The sequence below is a fragment of the Notothenia rossii genome (genome assembly GCF_949606895.1).
Source record: "Notothenia rossii genome assembly, chromosome: 2".
Taxonomy (NCBI): Eukaryota; Metazoa; Chordata; class Actinopteri; order Perciformes; family Nototheniidae; genus Notothenia; species Notothenia rossii.
The window spans coordinates 45,410,692-45,423,039 of NC_136904.1; the positions used below are offsets into that span (position 1 = coordinate 45,410,692).

The 12,348-nt window shown below is 39.3% G+C and overlaps 1 protein-coding gene across 1 annotated transcript; it reads left to right on the top strand.

The window, feature by feature from the left end:
* Positions 1 to 12: 12 nt before the first annotated feature.
* Positions 13 to 11,914, top strand: LOC307028466 (uncharacterized protein). Its single transcript, XM_079663510.1, has 7 exons — positions 13 to 108; positions 344 to 461; positions 635 to 739; positions 822 to 1,019; positions 10,137 to 10,230; positions 10,359 to 10,453; positions 10,787 to 11,914. Exons 1-7 carry the CDS (start codon positions 28 to 30, stop codon positions 11,293 to 11,295), a joined length of 1,200 nt encoding a protein of 399 aa, XP_079519636.1. The 5' UTR covers positions 13 to 27; the 3' UTR covers positions 11,296 to 11,914.
* The last annotated feature ends 434 nt before the right edge of the window (positions 11,915 to 12,348 follow it).

Genomic DNA, 12,348 nt, shown 5'->3' on the forward strand with positions numbered 1-12,348 from the left:
GTATTGTTCTTCACAGCAAGAACTGACATGCTCATAGTCCATGCTATGGGCTGGAATCATAACAAAGAGAATGGCCTCCACATTGCCATGTCCTCTAGATTCAAAAAAGTTTGTTTGTGTATTGAAATGGAAATGACTATTTTAAGCTGTAAATTTGAAATTTAAGTCCACCCAATATATAAAAATGACACCCCCATATAGACATTGCAGTGGTGCAGGACTAGAGCTACGAAATTCATTAAATATGTTATTGCGTTAATTTCCTCCTTAAAATGCATACTTTTGGTTTATTTTCATTGAATTATTTTATAAAATGGCATGATTCTGTTTTGCTATTTTGCAGACAGCAGAAAAGACAGAGGCTGTAACTGAGAGCCTGAAGAAAATGCAGGACCAGTTGAATTGCTCTGATGACATGCTAGAACTGTGGGTTGATGATGTCAAACAGTGGGCCAGTAAAGGTAAGAACAATGCTGTTTTGACGTATACATAGATGGAGTCGGTTCATAAAAACTAAATAATGCTGTCCAAATTCAACTTTGTCCTTTAGTGTGCCTGTTAGTGTGCGATGTGCAAATAACAGACCTTGATTGTGTTTGAAACTTGTTTTCTTCTTTTTATCTTATTCATTTAGGAAGTGCATCAGCCAGTCCTGCAGATGCTGGTTGTTTGCAGATCTCAATAGAAGCACTCTTTGTTAGCATTTGCCAGAAAAAGAACTACCTTTGCAGACAAAATGGTAAGCATTTTGGGACATTTATTGGTTGTGTTGATTAAATCCCGTCAGCTCTTTTGTAATCTATGTGTTACTCTCATTACAGATCGTAACAAAAGGCGTCAAAAGATCGTCCAAAAGATCGTCCAAAAGGTTGCCCAAGAAAAGAAAAGGTTGCTAGAGGACATCCACAAGTACAACCAGCAACCTGATGGTGACCCTATTGACACCAACTCGGTTGTGGAGAAACTCTCAACCAAATCTGCAGAGAGCATGATCTGGCCTTGGCAGGAACCCAACAGAGGTGCTGTATAAAGATTTTACTTCTAATCTACAAAACTGTAGTAATAAAATGTGTTCATTAATGTGAAATGTTTATATTCATTCTCAGACGGTAGGGCTGGGCGATATATCGAGTTGACACGATACATCGTGGATTGCACTCCATGCGATGTCGTAAATGACCACATCGTGAACATCGAGTATTATGTTGTCAAATCAATTTCCCGCCGCGGCTAAAATGAGCTTTCCTTTCTCCCTCATAGACACAGTCACACACGCAGGCACACACGCAGGCCCCTTCTAACTTGCACACAAACATTACACACATGCACAGTGACAGAGAGCAGGGCTCGACGTTATAAATGGCCCGCTGGCTCGGAAGCACTATTTAGACACCCCGGGCCAGCATAACGTACTTTCCACTTGCCCGCTCGGGCCACTAAAAATATTGCTTAAAAAAAAAAAATTTGTCCAGTGGTATAGGTACTTTGACAAGCAATTTTGTTAAATTGTTTCGTTTATTAACGCTACAACATAGCGTTTCGTGAGGCGGTCGTCGTTGTTGGGTGAAAGGCAAACGGGAGCCTGCTCGCGCTGGCTCCGCAGCAAACAGCTGTTGCTGCGGAGCCAGCGCGAGCAGGCTCCTGTTTGCCCGTGAGCGCCGGGCAAAAAACTATCTTCAAATAAAAGAAAGTCACCGGAGGAGTTAAAGGAGAGTGACGCATGAGAAGAAGAGGGAGAGAAAGTTTCAGCCAGCTTGATCGATGGAGTTGTTTTCTAGTGGTGCAGTGACGCGTCCTAAAACCCTTTTATAATCTATCGATTAGATTTATGATTCGAAAATTGTAAAAGTAGGGTAGACATGTGGATATTATCCGGCTGAACAAAACGTGCATTTATCAAACGGGTTTGTTTTCCACAGACCTTATTTCCAGCTATTTTCCAAAACCCTATGGAGAAATTCCATTGCTTTTTTGTCGAGGGAACCAGCAGCTTACTTCCTGGTTTTAGGACGCGTCACTGCACCTCTCAATATGATGCCAATATAAACAAGGTCTTCTGTCGGCTCTGTACATCAATGCCGACCTATGCTGACAAGTAAGTGAAGAGTAGAAAATATAAAAGGTATTGGCTATAGGGAAATGTCCCAGCAGTTTAGGAGAATGAAGGTTCTAATCTAATCTAATACATAACCATTACATGTCTAATTCCTGATAATGACAGGAAGACAGAAAGCGCATTATACTAATAATAATAATAATACTACTTATAATAATAGCAGACATTTTTGAACAATGACCACAATATCATTATTTTAATAAACCAAATATGAACAATTGAGGAAAATGAGGAAGAACTGATGATTCAAATGTTGTAGTACAAGTAGTAATGTAGTTAGTGCATAAATTACTATTGCAACAAATGTGTTAATTTTCTTCATTATTAGTCGATTTTTTTAATGCAGACATATGTTGCAGGGATTACTAGAATCATCATACTGGCGTGACTGTAAACATCAAGGGGTTAAATAAATAAAAAAATTAGAGGACATTTCAGAATATCGCGATATATATCGTATATCGCGATAAAGTCAGTAAATATCGCAATATCATTTAGAGACCATATCGCCCAGCCCTATCAGACGGTGTGGACATTCTCACTAAGAAGGGGCTGTTTCACCAAAAAATGCTTCTGTCACGACTGACGGCAGAAAAGCAGATCCTTGTGAAGGAGATGATGCAGCACTGTCAGTACCTCAAGGACTCTGTATCAAAGGTCCAGACACTGATGGCCCCAGTTTCATTGATCACACAGACAGGAAGTAAGTGAACCACACGGATTTATTCACTTTAAAATACATAAGCCAATGTTTTTCAAACCAGCAAAGGCAAACACACTTTAAAGAAGATTTTATCCATCTGTTTGTTTTTATTTGAGTCTGACTGCATTCTAGTCTTTCTTGACCTAAATACATTTTCTCTGAATCATTTTCACAATTTATATGTTTGCTATATAACCTGTAGCTTATCCGAATGGAATCACAGAGGAGGGGTACAAGCAGGGCTCTCGACTAACTTTTTTCACCATCCTCCCGGAACCGTCCCGAAATACAATTTAAGCCGTCCCGAAATTAATGTGGACCGTCCCGAATTTAAAATATTAGTTTTTCTACTACTTATCATTAGTTAAAATCATTCAAAGTGACCTTTAACATAAATAAAACATCATACAAATCATTAGATGATAATTCATCAACCTTTTTATTTGAGTAAATCAGTCAATCACATGACAAAGGCCAAATATATTTAAACAAACACACAACGAGAAAATTACTAATATTGAATCAAATCAAGTCCCATCCAATTATCAAAAAAAATCCAACACTCTGTCCTGAAGACAGAACCCAGAGTAACTACTAACCAGGAGGATAGTCTGTAACACAGTCAGGAGACCTTTACAAACTGCCCCGCCCCCTCGCACACAGACGGGAGAGAGAGATCTCGTCTGGATTGCAAAGCTCGAAAATACATCATAGACGCATGTTGTAGTCTTATTGCATATTAGAAACGGAGTTGGATAAACTAAAACTGCGATATAATGTTTATGTAGCAATACTACATATGACATATATTTTTTAAATGTCTCCAGTACCGATAAAAAGTCAGATAACGTCGGAGCTTAACGTTACCACTGTCTTTAATAATTCCGGCCCGGGCGGAGCCCGTTTAATACCGGGGCTCGGTACCCATCCATACATGGGGAGAGGCGCAGCATATTGCTAAGGACTAAATACGATGGAGGGTTCTCATCTCAGCCTTATTACCCATAGGGGATGAAGTGGAGTAAGTAAATAAAGAGGCCGGCGCTCCAGGGTCTGGTTCTGCTGTGCGTTTTTGTGATGTAACGGTAAAACATTTCAGAATTCCTCCACGGGATACCATTGTCATTTTACATCACTCAACCTGCGAAATACACACACTCAGTACATAGCCTACTGTAGATAGACCCGCGGATTTGCGGGTCAGGAATTCGTGGGCACAGCCAGCTGTGCGGCTGGCTGACAGCACATGGGCACAGCTTACGTGTCTGTCTGTCTGTCTGTCTGTCTGTCTGTCTGTCTGTCTGTCTGTCTGTCTGTCTGTCTGTCTGTCTGTCTGTCTGTCTGTCTGTCTGTCTGTCTGTCTGTCTGTCTGTCTGTCTGTGTGTGAGTGTGTGTGTGTGTTTCGCGGGTTGCTAAATGTTTTGTGTGTTTATGTTGACAAGGAGGTTTAATAATTGTGTGCTACACACAACGTGCAGTCGATTTCATTTTCATCGCCGTTTGTAGTAGAGTTAGCAGCGTATTTTTATTTTAACTCTCGTCCCAAATTCGTCCCCAAATTATTTTTTATCCTCCCTGACACTATTTTTTTCGACGACGGGACGTCCTTAAGCTCGAGCCCTGGGTACAAGGGCCTTATGTGTCTTCTAAGGAGAAATCTGCATGACCTCAGACTCAAACAGCAGACAGTAGCAGGCGCCTACAGAGGAATTCTGGAACCCAGTCCTAGGCTGGTGGAGGAGGAGGACGAGGACATGGAAGAAGAAGAAAAAGACTGGCAAAGTGACAACAGCTCAGATGATGAAGATGACGCAGAAGAAGGGACTTGACTTGTGGAAAGTTACTTGGTGCCCTTATGCAGTTATATAGTTAAAGCGGACATATTATGCTTATTTTCAGGTTCATATTGTGTCCATATATCTGCCTTTACTGTTCTTCATTTTCACAGCTCCCTTCAGCCATTCTGACTTAATAATCAGATTTCAGCTAGCTGACTGTTTTAAGTGAATAAAAAGGTAGTAAAGTGACACCAAACACAAAGCAGTCTCACAACTAACCCGTGGTGTTTAGCTAGCTGACAGGCACAACACTAGCACGCTAACACAGCGAGCTAACATGTAGATGTTTCCGTCTGGATTTGATTAAGTGTGCAGTTTTTACATTAAAGCAGACATATTAAGCTTATTTGAGTTTGAAATGAGTGCTTCTACTGTGACATGTTTCCATGCTTTAATGTTGAAAAATTACTTTTTTTCTCATATTACCTGTGCTGCAGCACCTCTTTTCTTTACTTTGTCATGTGCATTATCATATATTGTAACCTGTGTTTTGCTACATATGCTCTTTTATCTTACCAAAATAGTAATAAACTTGATTTTGTACATAACTGATGTCTGTAAATATTTACTGATACCCACTTGATATGTTATTACATTATAGAGTTGTCTTCACACATCAAATAATTAGCTTGAACTGAGGTTACAGTCATTTATAACAGAGATTGATATTGGATGTGTAACATAATTCATAACTAACTAGAACCTATGTTGAGGATCGGGAGAGGGACAACAGTTCTTCCAAAAAGCACTGGTAGTGTACGGGACATCTTAAAGGGTCAGATAATAAAGACAGACATTGGCAGTGTAACGTTGTTGTAATGTGTAAAGCCCTAACACTGAGTACATCAAAGTAACAATTCAACAATACTAACCACATAGTCACCACTTGTCGTAGGCTACTATCGGCTATAAAGTTTAATACAAATATTACCAAAAATGTATCCAATACCCATTAAAACATCCAAGTTGGATCATTATTTTAAAAAGCTTACTAATCTGAGGCCATGCATAGGAAATATCTCCCATAGTAAAAACTCATCCACCAGTGGTAAACAAATTTAAATGTATTAAATCGATGTGTGTGGTTGTGGAAATACTGGACGTTGTGCGATTGCGTTGCCATGCAACAGCTTTGGTTCATGTTAATTTACAAACTCTTCAACTACAACCCTAGTTATATTTAAAACATTTTTAGAAGGCCTCGCGAAATACTTTAATGTAAATTAAAATGTGAAGGAATGTGTTTATAACAAAATACATCTGTCATAAACACAATACCGGAAACAGACGTAGTGATGTGACGTGTGATCCTCAGCTGATTGGATGTTTTAGCCGCAAAGCATGCTGGGATATGGTGTTTATGCGATATGAAATCTGAAAACATGTTTTAAAAATAAAATAATACTTTATTCCGAGTGTGTTTGCTTTTCTCTTTGGAAGTCATCACATAAATGCATTATAATACACGGTTCGGCTGCATTAAATATTAGACATCTGCCGTAGTTCTCTCTTTATAGAGCCCTGATGAGAAGACTTCTGGACTAACTGAAGAACTGCCGCCGAAACATACGTGACGTGGATCATAAATATATCAGCAATTAAACAACATCTTCAATTTATTTCCACACAATGCGTCTCCTTGCAATATCAACACTAATTCGGCTGACTTTTATATTTGATCCAATCGATAGATAGGCTGTATTTACACCATAATGGTGCACAGCTGACAGACAGGGACTTGTATTTTTTTAATTTTCTTTGAGAAAATATTCAGGGGTTTTGGGTGATGGGAGACACATCTATGGAATCAGAATTTCAATAGCTTACCGTTAAATGACGGATATACCTTTCTGTCTGAAAAAACAGATATTAATGTGAAATCTTATAGCAATATCCTTTAAAATTATGTGGAAACTTGAATAAAACTACACATATTCAGATGTTATACATGCATACGTGTCCTACACTAATAATACAAATTATGTTATTATGGCATTGTATGCTGTGTGTATTTATTTCACAATAAAGTTAATAGTAATATTATGTTTGATATTATGTTTTATTAACTAGACCACATTCTGATTAATGATGTGAAATATAAACAACCCTTAAATCAGACTTCAGTTACACCTGAGTAAAATTCAGGGAAGGTGATTGTCAAGTGCCAACAATCAGGAGAGATATTTGATAGTTGGTGCTTGAAAAGACTAAACATTTATCTGCAGATCCCTATAAAGTATATTCATTACTTGTTATTCTCTACTAATAGTTAATTAAAGACTGTATGTAATGGCTATTTTGCACATCCCTTTCAGGATTTCGGTTTATTGACATACAGTATCATATACAAAACTACATAAAAAACATTATGCAATGAATGAAAAGCTTGGGTTGCAGGTTCCTCAACAATAAACTGTCATATTCTGCACATTCATTATACTATCTACCTACATCTTATAAGAGTAAAATACATATAGTGCCTTATTAGTTTGTCTGTTTTGCACATCCTCCTATTAATATCTGTGTACATCCGGCACTAAACAGTTTTATTGTAGAGATCACTTACAGCATCTTCTTGATTTTTTCTATTCTTTCTATATTTCTATCATTTCTACTTTCCCCCTAAAATATTCAATAGCGTGCTTTAACCACTAGGTGTCCTTTTCTATCTATCTAGCTGTGCACCATTATGGGGTAAATAAAGCCTATCTACCAAATATATATCAAATATAAAATTCAGCCGAATTAGTATTTATATTGCAAGGAGACGTATTTTGTGAAAATAAATGTAAGATGTTGTTTAATTGTTGATATATTTATGATCCACGTCACATATTCAGTTTCGGCAGCAGTTATTCAGTTTGTCCAGAAGTCTTCTCGTCAGGGCTCTATAAATAAAGAACTATGGCAGATGTGTAATATTTAATGCAGCCGAACCATGTATTACAATGCATTTATGTGATTGTAATGGAAACCTCTGTAGCAATGGAGAGTCAGGACTCAGAGAGACATAAGGAGAGCAGGAGCTTTGATGTCAAACACTGATGGTTTATTTAGGAGTATCGTCCGGAAAATTCACATCACATGTCACAGCAGCCAGAGGTTCTGACTTCACGGTAGAGTTGCCACGTCAATTCTGAAGAACTCTACCCTAGACCCATGTATTTAGCTAGTTCAGAGAGAATAATCAACATTGTGCATAACAAGATATAATCATAACTCCTCTATCAGCTGATCCAACAGGCAGGAACAGGGAGACAGAACACTGAGAGCACAGCAGCCAAGGTTACAGGTGCGTGTGCTCAGTCAGGACAGTTTGAACTGATAAACTGGGTCAAAGTTATGGGCCTTGGAAAATATTTCCCCAACAGTGATGACTTCCAAAGAGAAAAGCAAGCACACTCGGAATAAAGTATTATTTTATTTGCTTGGCACTTCCGGGTATTCTCCTCTGGTTCTCCATGTTCACAATACCGTGTAACTGTCACGTTTGAAGGGACGAAATCGTGACATCTTCACGTCTCCCAGCATGGTAAATCTTCACATGTTCACGTCTTGCCTGATACCGGGTTGAATACAGCAGTGTTATCTAATCCTGACCCTCAGTGTATATTTTTGTGTATTTTGTAGTTAAAAAAGGTATAAAGCCAGCATCTGAAGGCATAACATGTTTTTATACCTTAAAGATCTCCTACCATCAAACAATCAATTATTCAAAATACTTGAGGCTGGAGTCCCAAATGGTCTCAGAATCTACACCTGAACGAATCTTCTGCCAGAGAGAGGTGAGCAATAAACTTTGTTCTATAAGATCTGTCGTTTTTGGAAAGTTCCTGACCCTGACCAGCTATGGTTGTCCCTATAAGTTAATTTCTTAATTGATATCAATAGCAATGAGGAAAAAAAACAGCCTACAAAGTTGGGTTGTGGTCTTCGGGTCAAATCTGACAGATTTACTAGTTGTATCAATCATAACTTGTATCAATCACGACTGTATTGAACAATAGACCCTTTTACAGCCGACGTCATCAAAAAGTTGCGCGCGCATGTGGGCAACGGAAGTAGTGGTGTTTTCAAGCAGTTCTGAATGACAAAGACGAGGTAGCAACTGGTTAGCAAGCATTTACAAACTGTACCCAGCATCAACATGTCTGGTTGTTGCGTATACGGTTGTACGAATCGCTATTCCACCGGGGGACTAAAGTTTTATAGGATTCCGAGAGGACCACGACCATTTCAGAGCAACCCGCGGCGTCTGTGGCTGCAGGCGATTAAACGTGTGGACTGGAATGAGGACATAATCAAAAATGCTCGCGTCTGCAGCGCCCACTTTATATCAGGTAATGAGGTTATCTAGCCTACTCTTTGATTTTAAGGGAGAGCCTTGTTTACATTAGTGATTGTCTGTAGGCCTATGATGTAGAATAATAATCAAATGCAGCTAAAGTTTGATAAGCTGGCGTTAGATTTGCCTAGTAGCTAGTGATGGCAAAATGAAGCTTTGAATGAAGCGTCGAACCACTTGGACAATTGTGTTGGAAATAGGTTCATTTCTCGAAGCTTCAGTTACAGCGACCTCTCCTGGCGAAGTGCAAGGCTGCAGTTGGTTTAACGTATCTTTGCCTTGAAAAATATTCGATACACACACACACACACACACACACACACACACACACACACACACACACACACACAAAGACTGAATATCATGTTCTATTTGCAATTAAAGATTGATAATAGTGTATATTGGGTTATTGAGAAGAGACTAGAGAGTGCTTGACATTTTTTTGGGCGGAGAGGGCCTTTTATCAGTTATTAAAGTAGAAAAGCAATGATTACAAGTTTAACTATTCCGAGCTTTGAACCAGCTGCGCGGAGGATATCGCCGCATCCTAGCCGCCGGCTCTATCCACTGGGCTATCAATTCCTTAGACCATTGAAGTGTTTTCATATTACTCATTGTCTTTTTGTTCACAACTTCTCCACATTTCGAAGTGTTTCACAAGCCAGAACGACCTATTTTTCTTCCTGGCTTGCTCTATAATGATCCAATTCAAATGCAATGCCAACAACAACTCAACAGCAACAATGCAAACTACGACAACAACCCACACATTGCGCATTGTTTAGAGCGGTTATAAAGTGTTGAAGCGCTCAAATTTGAAACTGTTTCAACCTGTCACCTGTCAGAATCGAGACGAGGCAGTGCATTGAATCACCTGATTGGACGGCGAACCAGTGAGTTGATTCATTCAGGAAATGAAGCAGTTGCTGGTTCGGACGTCATATGTCACGTGATTTGAAGCAGTTGCTGCTTCGGACGTCACATGTCACGTGATTTGAAGCAAGCTTCGAAGCACTGCTTCTATGGAATAGGAAGTCCAGGGTTGAAGCTCCGTTCGAAGCTTCAGTGTCAAACTGCCATCACTACTAGTAGCTTACTAGGCTAAACAAACGTGTTTGTGTTTTATTTTTGCAGGCGAGGCATCATTGGACTCTAGTAGTCCTGATTTTGTGCCATCTGTGTTCATGTACACAAAACAAAGCCAGAACCCAAATGCAAAGATGGACAGGTAAGATTAGAGTTGACATCCTCTGTCGTTTTTTGTTTTGTTTTCCTCTCTTGCATAAGCTTTGGTGCCTACAGCTGCTGTTTTGAGATATGGATTAGTCTAACTATGAATTTCTGCTGTTACTGTAGGTACCATAGGAAAAGGAGGAGAGCTGACACTGCAGTAAATCAACGTGTTACTTCTGAAACTCCAGAACAAGAATGCAGCATGGATCATTGTCCTGGTATGAATATATGAATATATCATCTTAGAATTAACTGATTGATTGTCAGGGTTCCCACCCTCACTGAAAGAGTCAATGTGCTCCTAGTGTGTGTGTGTGTGCTCCTGCCAGGCCCACTGCTCCAATTGCTATGTATGTCTGTGTGTGACGTGTACACTGGCCCCTGGATGGGTCAAATGCAGAGGAAAAATCTCCCCCTGGGATCGATAATGTATCTTCTCTTCTGTCATGGAAAAGTTTTGAAAATTCATTGGTAAAAATGTGTGAGAACCCCTGAATTGTGAACTTGTTTGCATTGGTTGCAGCACAATTTTTCACTTTTCTATATTAAAGCTGAAGAGGATATCCCAGTTCCGAAGAGAGAGTACGATGATCTGAACCTGAGATACAGTCAACTTCAGGAGGAATATGTCAACCTGCGACAGGAGTTTGACACACTACGAGCAGAAAATGTAAAGCTGAAAGAGGAGCTGCAAAAAACTACATTCTCCCACACCACTGTTAAGTGCAACATTGGACAATTGATTTTTCTCACAGGACTGACCTCTGTGGTCTTTGAGTGGCTGATTACAAAAATGATGGGCAGCGTAGAAAGAATTCACAACAAACTTACAGTAGAGGACCACCTATTGATTATATTGATGAAATTAAGGTTGGGCCTATGTAATACTGACTTGGCTTATAGATTTCAGGTATCGAAAACCACCTTATCAAATATTTTGCACAGCTGGGTCCCTGCTATGGCCTTGGTCCTCAAGCCACTCATTAAATGGCCAAGGGTGCAGTACTTAAAAATATGCCAAAAATATTCAAGCGCAACTTTAGAAGATGCCGGTGCATAATAGATTGCACAGAAATGTTTATAGCTAGACCCAGTAATCTGACTTCCAGGGCCCAGACATGGTCAAACTATAAACACAACACCATTAAATATTTGATCGGCATCACTCCAGCTGGTGCAATTTCCTTTCTGTCTCCTGGGTGGGGTGGACGGGTTTCAGACAAGCAGATCACTAAGGAGTCATGTTTCCTCAAACTTTTGGAGCCTAGGGATGAGGTTTTAGCAGACAGAGGATTTCTCATCAGAGATGAGCTTGCGGCCTATGGTGCAACCCTTCGTATCCCTCATTTCACAAAAGGAAAGGAGCAGCTTTCTGCACAGGAAGTGGACACATCTAGACAACTTTCTCGTGTGAGGATCCATGTAGAGCGAGTTATTGGTCGGTGGAAAAACTTTAAGATTTTACAAACAGTTATTCCTTTGTCGCAGGTTGACATACTAGATGATGTTGTTATTGTATGTGGTGCCCTCACAAACCTCTGTAAGAGTGTTGTTCCCAAATGAGTTACACATAACCATGTATGACTTATAAAGTGATTTTACATTTGTAAAACATGTATATAGGTCTACTGTACTTAAAACTTAATGCATTTGAATAAACCTCCCCACATTGGCTGCCACTGGTGTGTCTAATGGTCCTTTCCCCCCCAGATTATCTCAACAATTCAGAGTGCAGTATCACATTTGTTTGTAATGCTGTTACTAACAGAGTTTAATTCCATTCAGGTGCCATTAAAGTGCCACTAAACATTAACAACATAAAAAGTAGGAGTATGTACAATATATTAGAATCAAACTGGTTCTGTATGTTGTAAACAGTAAATAATAATTTTAGGTCGCTAATTATCTCTATGGATACATATATAGCATTACAGAATAAAACTTAAAATATCTTGTTGCACTGAAGTGCATCTAGACACAGCTGTCAATAACAACATCAAATGCAAAGAAAAGGCTGATGATGAATTCATTGTTTCAACTGTAATGCAACTTTAACAACCAGGGAAAGACAATCCATAACCGACATCTAACACCATATCTGGTCTCCTATCAC

Excerpts from the sequence above, each read along its gene's own strand:
- LOC307028466 (XM_079663510.1), top strand. The coding sequence starts at position 28 with ATGCTCATAGTCCATGCTATGGGCTGGAATCATAACAAAGAGAATGGC. Across the intron at positions 10,231-10,358 it reads CCAAATGCAAAGATGGACAG|GTACCATAGGAAAAGGAGGA; the intron begins GTAAGATTAGAG and ends CTGTTACTGTAG. Across the intron at positions 10,454-10,786 it reads CAGCATGGATCATTGTCCTG|CTGAAGAGGATATCCCAGTT; the intron begins GTATGAATATAT and ends TCTATATTAAAG.